At 43.1% G+C, this 14,616-nt stretch overlaps 1 protein-coding gene across 1 annotated transcript in view; it reads left to right on the top strand.

Moving 5' to 3' along the window:
* LRCH1 (leucine rich repeats and calponin homology domain containing 1) overlaps nt 1-14,616 on the top strand; it is a 346,398-nt gene that overhangs the window by 282,442 nt on the left and 49,340 nt on the right. The window contains exon 16 of the mRNA XM_030200501.1: nt 9,634-9,743. Coding sequence (XP_030056361.1) covers nt 9,634-9,743 — 110 coding nt within the window. The remainder of the gene's footprint in view (nt 1-9,633; nt 9,744-14,616) is intronic.

Below are 14,616 nucleotides of genomic sequence, written 5' to 3'. Positions count from 1 at the left end.
AACAGATTCACCCAAGGCGGTGTACAGGAGGTCCAGTTTAACATAAAACTTACAATTTTGTTAACATAGTAATAATAGTAAAATGACCAAATATAAACATAAATACAATAAATGAGGTAAACTTGGAAATATGAAGTCAGTACAATACAAATAATACTAAAATAGACAGCATGGAAGAATATTCAAATAACATAGCTATAATATGATGTCAGCATAATACCAATGAAACACATAATAAGCATGCATTAGAACATTCAAATAACAGAGATATGATGTTAATGCTTTTCTGACTGGCTGAGGGGCCAACTGCAGATATATAGATGGGGACAAGATGGGTAGCAAAAACAGGAATAGGATGATCTGGCCCTTTCAATAACCAAGGAGGACGTATATACAATAAAAAGTCTTTATTAAAGAACAGCAAGTGACTCGACACAGCAGCTGTGTTTCAAGCAGGGGCGTAGCCAGCCTTCCGTGGGTGAGGGGTCCAGAGCCCGGGGGGAGGGGGCACATTTTAGCCCTCCCCCCGGCGCCGCCCCCCCCCACCGCCGACATTGCCGCCCCCCCCCTCCCGCCACGAACCCGCCGCCGCTGCAGCCTACCTTTACTTTTGCTGGCGGGGATCCCACTCCCCACCAGCCGACGTCTTCTTCTCAGTCCTTCCTGCTCTTCAATGTGTTTGCTGACGTCCTGCACGTTGTACGTGCAGGACGTCAGCAAACAAATTGAAGAGCAGGAAGGACTGAGAAGACGTCGGCTGGCGGGGAGTGGGATCCCCTGCCAGCAAAAGTAAAGGTAGGCGGGGGCGGGTTCGCCGGGAGGGGGGGTCCTGGGGTGAATCTGCGGGGGCCCCGGCCCCCTCAGGCCCCACGTAGCTACGCCACTGGTTTCAAGTAGTACAGAATCAATTGGGACAAATAGATGGGTGGCTAAACTGAAGGTAAAATCTTTGTACAGTTAAACAAAATATTAGGAACTGTTCTAAGTTACAGGGTGTGCAGCAAAAACTAGTCCAGGTGTGGACTAAGTTTATAGTCGGTCACCACATGTATTAAAGGCTTGTGAGAAGAGCTAGGCTTTCACCTGCTTCCTGAAGTAGACGTAGTCATGAGTTAGACGTATAGCCCCTCTGGGAATAAGTTCCAGAGTGTGGGGGTTACTCCTGAGAAGACTTGCTGGCGGATGTCACATTGCACAACTTCTTTTGATGAGGGTACAAATAGTGGTGCTCCTTGAGAGGACCTTACAGGTCTCAAAGTGTATAGAGAACTAACTAAGGGGCCATTTTACTAAGCCGCGTAAGGCTCTACGTGTGCCCTATGTGCGTCAAAATGGAGTTACCATGCGGCTGCTGCATGGCTCTTGCAGAAATTTTATTTTTGGCGACATGTGCGGCCGAAAAATAATTTTTATTTTCGGACACGCATATCAGATGCGTGCCAAGTGGCATTTGGTGCGCGTAGGTCATTACTGCCCGGTTACCACGTGATACTTTACCACTAGGTCAATGGCTGGCAGTAAGATCTCAGACCTAAAATGGACGCACGGCAATTTTGATTTTGCCGCACATCCATTTTTAGTAAATATTTTTAAAAGGGCTTTTTTACCGGCGAGCTGAAAAATGGATTGTGCTCGCCCAAAACCCGCGCCTACACTACCACAAGCCATTTTTCAGCGCACCTTAGTAAAAGGACCCCTAATTCCTTAAGTACTCTGGCCCATTTTGTCTGTGGACCTTGAACAGAGTTTTTAAATTTAGCCCTGTAAGGTACTGGTAGCCAGTGCAGTTTTTGCAAGAAAGGTGTGATGTGGTCACATCGCTTGCAGCTTTCTGTCAGTCGTGCTGCAGCATTCAGAATTAGTTGGAGCTGTTGCATGCTCTTTTTGGTTTGACCAGTGAACGGGGCATTACAGTAGTCTATTCATGACATCATGGCAGGACCACAGTGGTCAGACTCATCTTTTAAATGTATGGAAAGAGATTTCTATTTGCCACAGGTGATAGCGGATTTTTAAAGACTGTTTGAATTTGCAGGATCAGAGTGAGTGATGAATCTAGCACTACCCCAAGATTCCTGACCTGTGATTTTAGGGGGAGTTCATACTTCTCAAAAGATATTTTGAAGTCGGGTACTTGTCTACTTGTGTTAGGCACCCAACAAATCTCTGTTTTGCTTAGGTTCAGGCAGAGTTTGTTGTTTTTTGCCCATTCCTGAGAATTGCACACACAAATCTGGATGTGTGCCCAATTTAATTGAATAAGTAGCCAATCAGCACCGATAATTTGGATTTATGCATGCAAAGTTGGGTGCTGGGATCCGTGTATAAATTTTACATGTGGGTCCAAAAACGGGGGCGTGGCCGTGGGAAGGTGATAGATGGATCAGGAGTGTTTCTTCAATTTACGTGTGTTTTTATAGAATAGATTCGTGCGTAATTTAGACACCAGGATTTACACCAGGGTTCAGTTGGTGTAAATTCTTTCAGAGATGGAGGAGTAGCCTAATGGTTAGCGCAACAGACTTTGATCCTGGCAACCCGGGTTCAATTGCCACTGCAATTCCTTGCGACCTTGGGCAAGTCAGTTAGGTCCCCTTTCTTCAAGCTGTGCGGCAGTTCTGATGGATCCCATTCAAAGTGAATGGGCTTTGTCGGCATTACCGCATCGGCAGCCGTTAGTGTGGCTTGACATCCAGCTTTATGTTCTCTTGAGAAAGGGTTAGCAGGAGAAAATTTTGAGTTTACAAAAATGTATAGATACTATTGCTAATGGCTGGATGCAGATTAACTTTGTAAGATCATTGCATATTCTATGTAAACCCAGAGTTGGAGAGAGTCTGAAAGAATTGAGTAAGTTTGGTTTTAAAGTAGACGTTAAGTTTAAATATTTGGGAGTATGGATTTCCACTAATTTACAGGCATTATAAACATTACTAGTAAAAAAAAACGCCCATTTCTGACACAAATGAAATGGGCGCTAGCAAGGTTTTCCTCAGAGTGTGTATGTTTGAGAGAGTGTATGTGAGAGTGACTGTGCGTGAGAGAGAGAGAGAGTGAATGTGTGAGTGTGTGAGTGTGTGTGTGTGAGAGAGAGAGAGTCTGGGTGCGAGTGTGTCTGTGAGAGAGAGAGTGTGTGTGTGAGAATGAGAGTGTGTGCAAGTGCGTATGTGAGACAGTGTGAGAGAGAGAGAGTGTGTGTTTCACACAGATACAGTGTGTGCGAGAGAGAGAGTGTGTGTGAGACACAGATTCTCTGTGAGACTGAGTGTATGAGACCAAGAGAGTGTGTGAGTGACTGTGTGACACATAGAGAGTGAATGTGATACAGTGAGAGACAGTGTGTGAGAGTGAGAGAGAGAAGGACATTGACTGTGAGAGAGAGAGAGAGAGAGAGTGTGTGAAAGAGAGAGAGTGTGTGTGTGACAGAGATACCTCCCCCCCCCTCTCTGGTGTCAGGCCCCCCTCCCTCTCTCTGGTGTCAAGGAACTGACCAATCCTATTTAATAGAATGCACCTCCAACATTCTGAAGCCGAGAAACCTCGTGTGGTTGGTCACTTCTGCTTGTGACGAACCCGGAAGTTACGTGATGTCAATTCAGGAGATGGATACAGAGAGCAGGAATGCCTCAGCCATGCAGTCAGCTTCAGAATGTTGGAGGTGCGCTTTATTATATAGGAAATTATGAGTCCCTTTTAAATACTGTTGGGGAGAATTAATACCATCGAAATGTTGCTGCTCCCTAGGTTTTTGTTTCTTTTTGTTAATTTAGCAATTCATATTTGCAGTTTTTTTTTATTTTTGATTTTGAAAATCTCTGTTACCTAAATTTGAGGCCCTTTTACTAAGCGGCAGTAAGCATTAACTCGTGCTTACTGCATGCTAAAAGGCCCTACCATTGACATGCTGAGGCATCCTGTGGTAGTTATAGCTCTAAAAAATATATAAAACAGTCAATATATTATAATATCTTTTAGTGCATGGAGGGCATGTTTGGGGGCAGAGAGTAGGCATGTCCTGCGCTAATCTACAAATCACCACATGCCGCTGATTAGCATGGGTTTAGCGTGGGAACCTTACTGCTTAGTAAATGGTTGGCGATAAGGGCTTAATGCTAATAGCAATTAACGTATGGCCATTACGAGGAATATTGTGGCCATTTTACTGCTGTGCTAAAAGTGGCCTCAGTGCGCGAGAAACCCACACACTAGGGTCCCCTTTATTATTATTATTTGTATAGTGCTACCAGACGCACGCAGCGCTGAACATCTGATACAAAGAGACTGTCCCTGCTCAAAAGAGCTTACAATCTAAATAATACAGACAGACAAGACAGTTACGGGTGAGGGAAGTAATGGGTGAGATGGAAGGAAGGGAGAAGGGGATGGCAATTGAGTAGTGGCTAGGAGCTAAAAAGCAGCAGTGAAAAGGTGGGTTTTCAGCATAGATTTGAAAACAAGTAGAGATGGAGCTAGACGTATAGGTCCAGGAAGTCTGTTCCAGGCATATTAGGAAAAGAAGCATGTATAAGATATGTAACACTTATTACTCCAAGAGGCTTAGGTATTTTAATACTAGTGTACATGTTTGCAGGCATTGGGATAGGCCCGATACTTCTGTGCATTCATTAGATTTGGAAGGGTTTCTAGTACATAAGTACATAAGTACATAAGTAGTGCCATACTGGGAAAGACCAAAGGTCCATCTAGCCCAGCATCCTGTCACCGACAGTGGCCAATCCAGGTCAAGGGCACCTGGCACGCTCCCCAAACGTAAAAACATTCCAGACAAGTTGTACCTAAAAATGAGGAATTTTTCCAGTCCATTTAATAGCGGTCTATGGACTTGTCCTTTAGGAATCTATCTAACCCCTTTTTAAACTCCGTCAAGCTAACCGCCCGTACCACGTTCTCCGGCAATGAATTCCAGAGTCTAATTACACGTTGGGTGAAGAAAAATTTTCTCCGATTCGTTTTAAATTTACCACACTGTAGCTTCAACTCATGCCCTCTAGTCCTAGTATTTTTGGATAGCGTGAACAGTCGCTTCACATCCACCCGATCCATTCCACTCATTATTTTATACACTTCTATCATATCTCCCCTCAGCCGTCTCTTCTCCAAGCTGAAAAGCCCTAGCCTTCTCAGCCTCTCTTCATAGGAAAGTCGTCCCATCCCCACTATCATTTTCGTCGCCCTTCGCTGTACCTTTTCCAATTCTACTATATCTTTTTTGAGATACGGAGACCAGTACTGAACACAATACTCCAGGTGCGGTCGCACCATGGAGCGATACAACGGCATTATAACATCCGCACACCTGGACTCCATACCCTTCTTAATAACACCCAACATTCTATTCGCTTTCCTAGCCGCAGCAGCACACTGAGCAGAAGGTTTCAGCGTATCATCGACGACGACACCCAGATCCCTTTCTTGATCCGTAACTCCTAACGCGGAACCTTGCAAGACGTAGCTATAATTCGGGTTCCTCTTACCCACATGCATCACTTTGCACTTGTCAACATTGAACTTCATCTGCCACTTGCACGCCCATTCTCCCAGTCTCGCAAGGTCCTCCTGTAATCGTTCACATTCCTCCTGCGACTTGACGACCCTGAATAATTTTGTGTCATCGGCGAATTTAATTACCTCACTAGTTATTCCCATCTCTAGGTCATTTATAAATACATTAAAAAGCAACGGACCCAGCACAGACCCCTGCGGGACCCCACTAACTACCCTCCTCCACTGAGAATACTGGCCACGCAATCCTACTCTCTGCTTCCTATCTTTCAACCAGTTCTTAATCCATAATAATACCCTACCTCCGATTCCATGACTCTGCAATTTCTTCAGGAGTCTTTCGTGCGGCACTTTGTCAAACGCCTTCTGAAAATCCAGATATACAATATCAACCGGCTCCCCATTGTCCACATGTTTGCTTACCCCCTCAAAAAAATGCATTAGATTGGTGAGGCAAGACTTCCCTTCACTAAATCCGTGCTGACTTTGTCTCATCAGTCCATGTTTTTGTATATGCTCTGCAATTTTATTCTTAATAATAGCCTCCACCATCTTGCCCGGCACCGACGTCAGACTCACCGGTCTATAATTTCCCGGATCTCCTCTGGAACCCTTCTTAAAAATCGGAGTAACATTGGCTACCCTCCAGTCTTCCGGTATTACACTCGATTTTAGGGACAGATTGCATATTTCTAACAGTAGCTCCGCAAGTTCATTTTTTAGTTCTATTAATACTCTGGGATGAATACCATCAGGTCCCGGTGATTTACTACTCTTCAGCTTGCTGAACTGACCCATTACATCCTCCAAGGTTACAGAGAATTTGTTTAGTTTCTCCGATTCCCCCGCTTCAAATATTCTTTCCGGCACCGGTGTCCCCCCCAAATCCTCCTCGGTGAAGACCGAAGCAAAGAATTCGTTTAATTTCTCCGCTACGGCTTTGTCCTCCTTGATCGCCCCTTTAACACCATTTTCGTCCAGCGGCCCAACCGACTCTTTGGCCGGTTTCCTGCTTTTAATGTATCTAAAAAAGTTTTTACTATGTATTTTTGCTTCCAACGCTAATTTCTTCTCAAAGTCCTTTTTTGCCCTCCTTATCTCCGCTTTGCATTTGGCTTGGCATTCCTTATGATCTATCCTGTTACTTTCAGTTGGTTCTCTTCTCCACTTTCTGAAGGATTGTTTTTTGGCTCTAATGATTTCCTTTATCTTACTGTTTAGCCACGCCGGCTGACGTTTAGTCTTTTTTCCCTTTTTTCTAATACGTGGAATACATTTGTCCTGAACCTCCAGGATGGCGTTTTTAAACAGCATCCACGCCTGATGCAAGTTTTTTACTCTGCGAGCTGCTCCTTTCAGTCTTTTTTTCACCATTTTTCTCATTTTGTCGTAATCACCTTTTCTATAGTTAAACGCTAGCGTACTTGATTTCCTAGTTTCACTTCCTTCAATGCCAATATCAAAACCGATCATATTATGATCACTGTTATCAAGCGGCCCTCGTATCGTTACCCCCTGCACTAGATCATGAGCACCACTAAGGACTAAGTCTAGTATTTTTCCTTCTCTTGTCGGCTCCTGAACTAGCTGTTCCATGAAGCTGTCCTTGATTTCATCAAGAAATCTTATGTCCCTTGCGTGTACAGATGTTACATTACCCCAGTCTATATGCGGGTAATTGAAATCCCCCATTATTATTGTGTTGCCCAGTTTGTTTGCGTCCCTGATTTCCTTTAACATTTCCGCATCCGTCTGTTCGTCCTGGCCAGGCGGACGGTAGTACACTCCTATCACTATCCTTTTCCCCTTTGCACATGGAATTTCAATCCACAGTGATTCCAAGGAGTGTTTTGCTTCCTGCAGAATTTTCAATCTATTTGATTCAAGGCTCTCGTTAATATACAATGCTACCCCTCCACCAATCCGATTCACCCTATCACTACGATATAATTTGTACCCCGGTATGACAGTGTCATCCTATTTTATTGTTGTTCTTCCATTTATAAGTGAGCAGAAAAAAAAGTTTCTGATGTAAGTGGACATCCATTTATAAAATATTGACTGTTTTAAGAGTTTTGGAAAATATGATGCCTATTTATGGGATAACTTGAAATAATATGTACCAATTTGGAGTGCTACGGGTAGTGAATTTGTTGTAACTCACGATGGTGCTCCATTATGTCTTTCTGTGCCTCCAAGAGAGTAATTTTATAAGAGGGTGCCTAGTTAAAAGTGCCACTTAAGGTACCTGTTTAAAGCCAGTGCTAAAACCTGGAAATTCCATGCTGGGCCATATCCTGGTTCCGGCATTGAATATCTGGGTTTCTGGAACCGGATAACACATAGCTGGTTAAATGTGATATTCAGCACTTAACTGGTTATGGGTTACCGCATAAAGTTTTTTTTTTTTTTTACAAAGACACGCTAGCATTTTTAGCACGTGCTAAACGCTAGAGACACCTCTAACGTTTAGTGCACACTAAAAATGCTAGCTCGCCTTTGTAAAAGGACCCCAAAGATAAAACTGACTTTTATGTGGTCCTATTTATGCATTTAACCTGGCTGGTTAACTGCTGAATATCGACACTTAACTGCCCAAGTGCTGACTCCACCCCAGAACGCCCCCAAAATAGACGATTTTCAGTTCGGTGCCAACTGGTTATTTTCAGCAGTGCTAACTGGTTAAGCACAGCTGAAAATAACTGGTTAGCCCTGAACAAGTAGTTTAACCAGCCAAGAGCCGTTTCTGGCCTGTTAAATCGTGTTGAATATTGACCCTTATATTATTAAGACGAGAAGGCTCTGCTCAGTCTCCAGCCCTGTGCAAAGCACATGCCATCATTTCAAACCACGTTACTTTGCATCAGTTGATATTTTATAAGAAGTCATTTATACATATATGTGGACATCTGTCTGTAAATGACTGAAATACATTCATTCATTTATTTAAGTATTTTGTACTACTTAGGCCTAAGTGGTTTACAGTTTTAACTTTACAGGTACTGAGTCTGTCCCTAGTAGGCTCACAGTCTAAGTAGTACATTCTACTACTGTTGTACGTGGGGCAGTGGAGGGTTGAGTGACTTGCCCAGGATCTCAACCCACTGCCGACTGTCAGGCAGCAGCGGGAATCGAACCCAGTTCCCCAGGTCTGCAACCTGCTACACTAACCATTAGGCTACTCCAAACTGGGCACGCTCTTTATGTACTCCCTTATAAAAATGCCCTCTAAAATCTTTAAATCAAAGAAGAGCCTCATATGGGCAATAGAGTACGTTGCCGATTATCCACATGCCCAATTATGTAGACCAGTTTGGCCAGAGTGGGAACATGTCCACCCGCATTAACCCCTGTCTCATTTCCCTGGTGGGGAAGTGAGGTTGATGCTGATGCTGATGTGGGACCGACACATGCAGAAGCCTTTAAATGTTTAAATACAGCAGTGGCTGAGCTGAGAAAACTGCAGGAAAGCAGTGTGATCCAGCTCCTTTGTCTAAAATGGCTACGTGTTCTTGTAGCAGTGAAACAAAAATCAGCCTTGAAGCAGTTAAGAATTACTTCTTTTTTAAATAGAAATACAGTAGTGTATGTACAACTATACTTTACTTTTAAATACTGTATTAGTGTACTTCGTTTTTACATAGAAATACAATAGTGTATATATAAGAAGTACTGCACTGTACTTTACTTTTAAATACTTTATTACAGTGTATCACCCTTTTAAAATAGAAATACAGTATTGTATGTACTATACAGTACTATACTTCAGTTTGTAATATTTTATAGCAACTTGTTGTTGGAAATAAAATTAATGTTCAATATACAATGCTCTGATTGTGTGTTCTTTTTAAAAAGTAGGTATGTCCAATCTTCTGGATTTATGATTATCCGAACTACCCCCCTGCAGAGGATAGTCCAGCGTCGTATTGTACAAAAATCTCTTTTATAAAAAGGGGGCTTTTATGCTTCAGTGACCTTTTTTCACGAAAGGCAGAATTTGTGCCACTGCCAGGGAGATGAGGAGCATAATTTGGATGCATGATTTGCCTGCACAGAGCACCTTTTTGTAAATTATCACTCATTTTCTAAACAGATTTTCCTTCTTTGTAGTCTTTGTGAGACCACAGAGGAATTTGGACTCAGTAGACCCTCGGTTCACAATTCGGAGAAAAATGGAGCAAATGAGAGAAGAGAAAGAGCTCATAGACCAGCTTCGTGAGGTACTGTACAAAGCAGAGTTCAGCTGCTAACTAAATATTCAGTTGATTAAGAAAAGCAGGGTTGTGGAGGCATCTTTTCCAACATAGCTGTCGTTTACTTCTAAAGAAGTGATATTTTGTTCGGACTAATGGTGAGCTTTTCACTGCACTTGCTTTCTGAAAACTATTCACTATCTCTTTCTATATCAGTTACTGCGTACTATCAGTGAGACACTGCAGATGACACATTTATGCTTTCTAGAATATTCTATAATGTTCAGCTGCATTTATGTGGTATCTTTTTGAAACACATGATTATGATGGTGATCTTTAAGTTTTTATGGTTTATTAGAATTTGCTGTACTGCTGAAACTAACTTGCAGATCACAGCGGTGTACAAAATCAAAAAAAGCATAGAAAAGGAAAATAACTACAATATATTGATAGGAAAGGAATTCACACACATACACACACACCATACTAAAGGGTAAACTTGTCCAAAACCGAGCTTCTCCTCTTTCCCCCTAAACCTGCCTCTCCTCTCCCCCCGTTCTCTATTTCGGTAGATAACACTCTCATCCTCCCTGTCCCGTCTGCGCGCAACCTTGGAGTCATCTTTGACTCCGCTCTCTCCTTCTCTGCTCATATTCAGCAGATTGCCAAAACCTGTCATTTCTTTCTCTATAATATTAACAAAATTCGCCCTTTCCTCTCTGAGGATGCTACCAAAACCCTTACCCACACCCTTATCACCTCTCGCCTAGACTACTGCAATTTGCTTCTCGCTGGTCTCCCGCTCAGCCATCTATCTCCTCTTCAATCTGTCCAAAACTCTGTTGCGCGTCTTATATTCCGCCAGAGTCGCTATACTCACGTTAGCCCTCTCCTCAAGTTGCTTCACTGGCTCCCTATCCGCTTCCGCACACGGTTCAAACTTCTCCTTTTGACCTACAAGTGCATCCACTCCGCAGCTCCTCAGTACCTTTCCGCTCTCATCTCTCCCTACACTCCTCCCCGTGAACTCCGTTCGCTGGGTAAATGTCTCCTGTTGTCCCCCTTCTCCCCCACTGCTAACTCCCTGCTCCGTTCCTTCTATCTCGCTGCTCCCTAAGCCTGGAATAGACTCCCTGAGCCAGTATGTCAGGCTCAGTCTCTGGCTGTCCAAGTCTAGGCTTAAAGCCCACCTCTTTGCTACTGCTTTCGACTCCTAACCATGACTCTCTTACTCAACACCCTCACTTATCACCCCTACCACTGCAATTTCCCCACCCCTAGCTGTCTGTTCGTCTATCCAATTTAGATTGTAAGCTCTGTTGAGCAGGGACTGTCTTTTCATGTTAATTTGTACAGCGCTGCGTAAGTCTAGTAGCGCTATAGAAATGTTTAATAGTAGCAGTAGTAGTAGTAAAAATAAGGTAGAGCAGAAAGAGGGAAACAGTACAAAGATTGAGGAGGGTGAGGAAGGACTGGAGAAAATGGATAATAGTATACAGAACAGCTAAGTTGATAAATAGAGTCAGTTGATGTGATATAAGACCAATCCTTGACTTACAAGTAAGACTACAGGTTTTGCAGATGCAACCGTAATTTCGGCTGACCACATTTATTTGTTGAAAAATTGTAAACAGACCCTGCCTGTCATTCAGTTTTTCACCCATGGATGGGATTCATCAAATCGTTATCATTGGTCATGATAGATTGTAACAGAGCATATGTCTTCTCACTGGAGGACATATTGAAGGTAGCAGTGAGTGGATCAAAATACTTGCTAGGGGCTTCTCTCTAGGAGTATCAGCAGCTGTACAATCCAAGCATTTAGTGTAGTGGGCAGACAGAGGTTTCTGGGCAGCAGGAAGAAGAGCCCAGCACAGTCAGACTTTCTGGTGGTGTTTCTGTTGCTTTGTGCAACAGCATCTCTAGGATGTGGAAGTGATTTTTTCACTCTTGGGATTGTCTTTATGGGAAGAAAACCCAGGTTCAAGTTCCAGAGTAGAACTGAGACCCTATTAAATTACAGAGGGGATCAATATTCAGGAGTTAACGGGATAAACTTCAAACTTGAGTCTTCTGGGCCACTGAACAGTCAAAGATCAACTACCTAAAATATGGAGGAGTTCAAGATCTGTCAAGATAGGTTAAAACTCTTTTGAATGTTTAGTTAAAGATAACCAGATAATATTTCCATTTTTAGCTGAATAAGGTGTTTTCAAATGTTGACCTCAGAATGTTGTTGTGGAGTTGGAGAAAAGTGTACAACAGAGACCCTTTGGGAATCACAAACTCAGCACCATCTAGCAGAACCTAAATATAAGAGGGCAGTGAGGGGATCCCAGGAGGGTGTACATACCACAACCCTTATGGGTGTGATACTGTTTTTTGGGAACCTACAACAGAAACTGTTATTCACACCAAGTTATTTATGATGAAGAAGATTTCAGTGAAAATTTTATTTTGGTACACTATCACTTGTATGAAGAATTTTTGTGACTATATTGCATGTATCCTTCTTCCTGTTCGAGAATCCAGCCCAAGATGTCTGCCCAGCACTGGCCTTAATTCCCAGCTACTAGAGTTGCCATCAAAGCTGACTCCAGCCCTTCCTAATCTGTCTTTACAAATATGCTTTGCCCTTTTTGGGACACAGCCTGTGGAAGTCTGCCCAGCAGTGTTCTTACTTCCCCACCTCTGAAGTTGCCTTCTGAGAACCATTCCTGCGCATCATAACACATCAACTACCATGAGGTCATTTACGTTTTGTTCAGAATCCATCCTCTTCTTATAAAGGGATCTTCTGTTCTTATCTCAAGCATTTTTGAATTCCATCACTGTTTTTGTCTCTACCAGGAGGATATCCCAGGCATCCACCACACTTTCCATGAAGAAGTATTTCCTGATGTAGTTCCTAAGTCTTCAACCCTGCAACCTTACTTCATGCCCTTTGGAAAATAATTTTTATATTAACACCTTTAAGTATATAAATGTCTGTGTCATATCTTCTTCCTTTCCTCTAGGATATACATATTCAGATCTTCACTTCTCTTCTCATATGTCTTTTGGCTCAAACCCCATACCTTTTTTTGTCATGTTCCTCTGAACCACTTTAAGTCTTTTTACATCCTTAGCAAGACACAGCCTGCAAAACTGAACACAATAATCTGCAGTCTCTCCAATGACCTATACAGGGGCATTATCACCTCCTTGTTTATATTGGTTATACCTCTCTCTATGCCGCCTAACATCCTTCTGACTACGGCCACTTCCCTGTCAAACTTTTTTTTGCCACCTTGAGATCTTCAGACACTATTACCCCTAGGTCCCTTTCCTGGTCTGTGCATATCGACCTCTTGCCCCCTAGTACATACAGCTTCTTTGGATTTCTACTGCCCATGTGCATCACTCTGCATTTCTTTGCATTAAATTTTAACTGCCAAACATTAGACCATTCTTCTAGTTTTTGTAGCTCACTTCTCATGTTGTCAACTTATACTTGGTGTCCACTGTGTTGCAAATCTTTGTGTCATCTGCAAAAAAGCAAACTTTTCCTTCTAACCATTTGACAGTGTTGTTCACAAATATGTTGAATAGAATCAGCCCTAGTACCAATCCATGAGGAACTCCACTACTCACCATTCTTTTCTTCCACCGCCACTGAAAATTATCATAATTATTGCCAACTGTATGTCAAGCAGGCTGTTGACTATGAATGAAATAATCCTAGCACTCGTCATTGTTTCCCAGATTCTATATAGCATGCCTAGAGATCTGCGCTGAAATCAAAGTGAATTCTATAACAATGCATGTAACTTAATTGACTTGTTGATAACAGCTCAATAATGAGTACTAATTGTCAATAATTAGAATTTACGTGCACAACTCGCTAAGCGCACTGTAATGCAGTGTGCCTAACTTATAACATGCACAGGAAAAGGGGCACAGTTATGGGCAGGGAAATGGGCATTTTGTGGGCATTTAGAAATTTATACATGTGGTTATACAATATAGCCCAGTTCGCCTAAATCTGTGAGCTGGGATTTACGCCACATTTTCGTTGGTGTAAATGGATACACATCGTTATAGGCACTGATATATCAACTAAACATATTCTACATACTGTGCCTAAATCTAGGCGCTGCTTATAGAATACGCGTGGAGGGGCATAATCGAATGGGGTGCCCACGTTTTCCTGAGGACATCCTCACAGGACATCCCTGCAAAGGGGTGGGAAAACCCGTATTATCGAAACAAGATAGGCGGTCATCTTTCTTTTCGATAATACAGTCGGGGACGCCCAAATCTCAACATTTAGGTCGACCTTAGAGATGGTCGTCTTTAGAGATGGTCGTCCCCGATTTTTGGCGATAATGGAAACTGAGGATGCCCATCTCAGAAATGACCAAATGCAAGCCCTTTGGTCGTGGGAGGAGCCAGCATTCATAGTGCTGACATGCCAGGACACCAACCGGGCACCCTAGGGGGCACTGCAGTGGACTTCAGAAAAAGCTCCCAGGTGCATAGCTCCCTTACCTTGTGTGCTGAGCCCCCCCAAAACCCACTCCCCAAAACTGTACACCACTACCATGGCCCTTAGGGATGAATGGGGGCACCTAGATGTGGGTACAGTGGGTTTGTGGTGGGTTTTGGAGGGCTCACATTTACCACCACAAGTATAACAGGTGGGGGGATGGGCCTAGGTCCGCCTGCCTGCAGTACCCACTAAAACTGCTCCAGGGACCTACATACTGCTGTCATGGAGCTGGGTATGATATTTGAGGCTGGAAAAAAATATTTTTAAATATATTTTTTAGGGTGGGAGGGGGTTAGTGACCACTGGGGGAGTAAGGGAAGGTCATCCCCGATTCCTTCCGGTGGTCATCTGGTCATTTAGGGCACATTT

This window comes from Microcaecilia unicolor, chromosome 4 (genome assembly GCF_901765095.1).
Source record: "Microcaecilia unicolor chromosome 4, aMicUni1.1, whole genome shotgun sequence".
In the NCBI taxonomy this organism is placed as follows: domain Eukaryota; kingdom Metazoa; phylum Chordata; class Amphibia; order Gymnophiona; family Siphonopidae; genus Microcaecilia; species Microcaecilia unicolor.
This window is presented reverse-complemented; position numbering and strand designations above follow the sequence as displayed.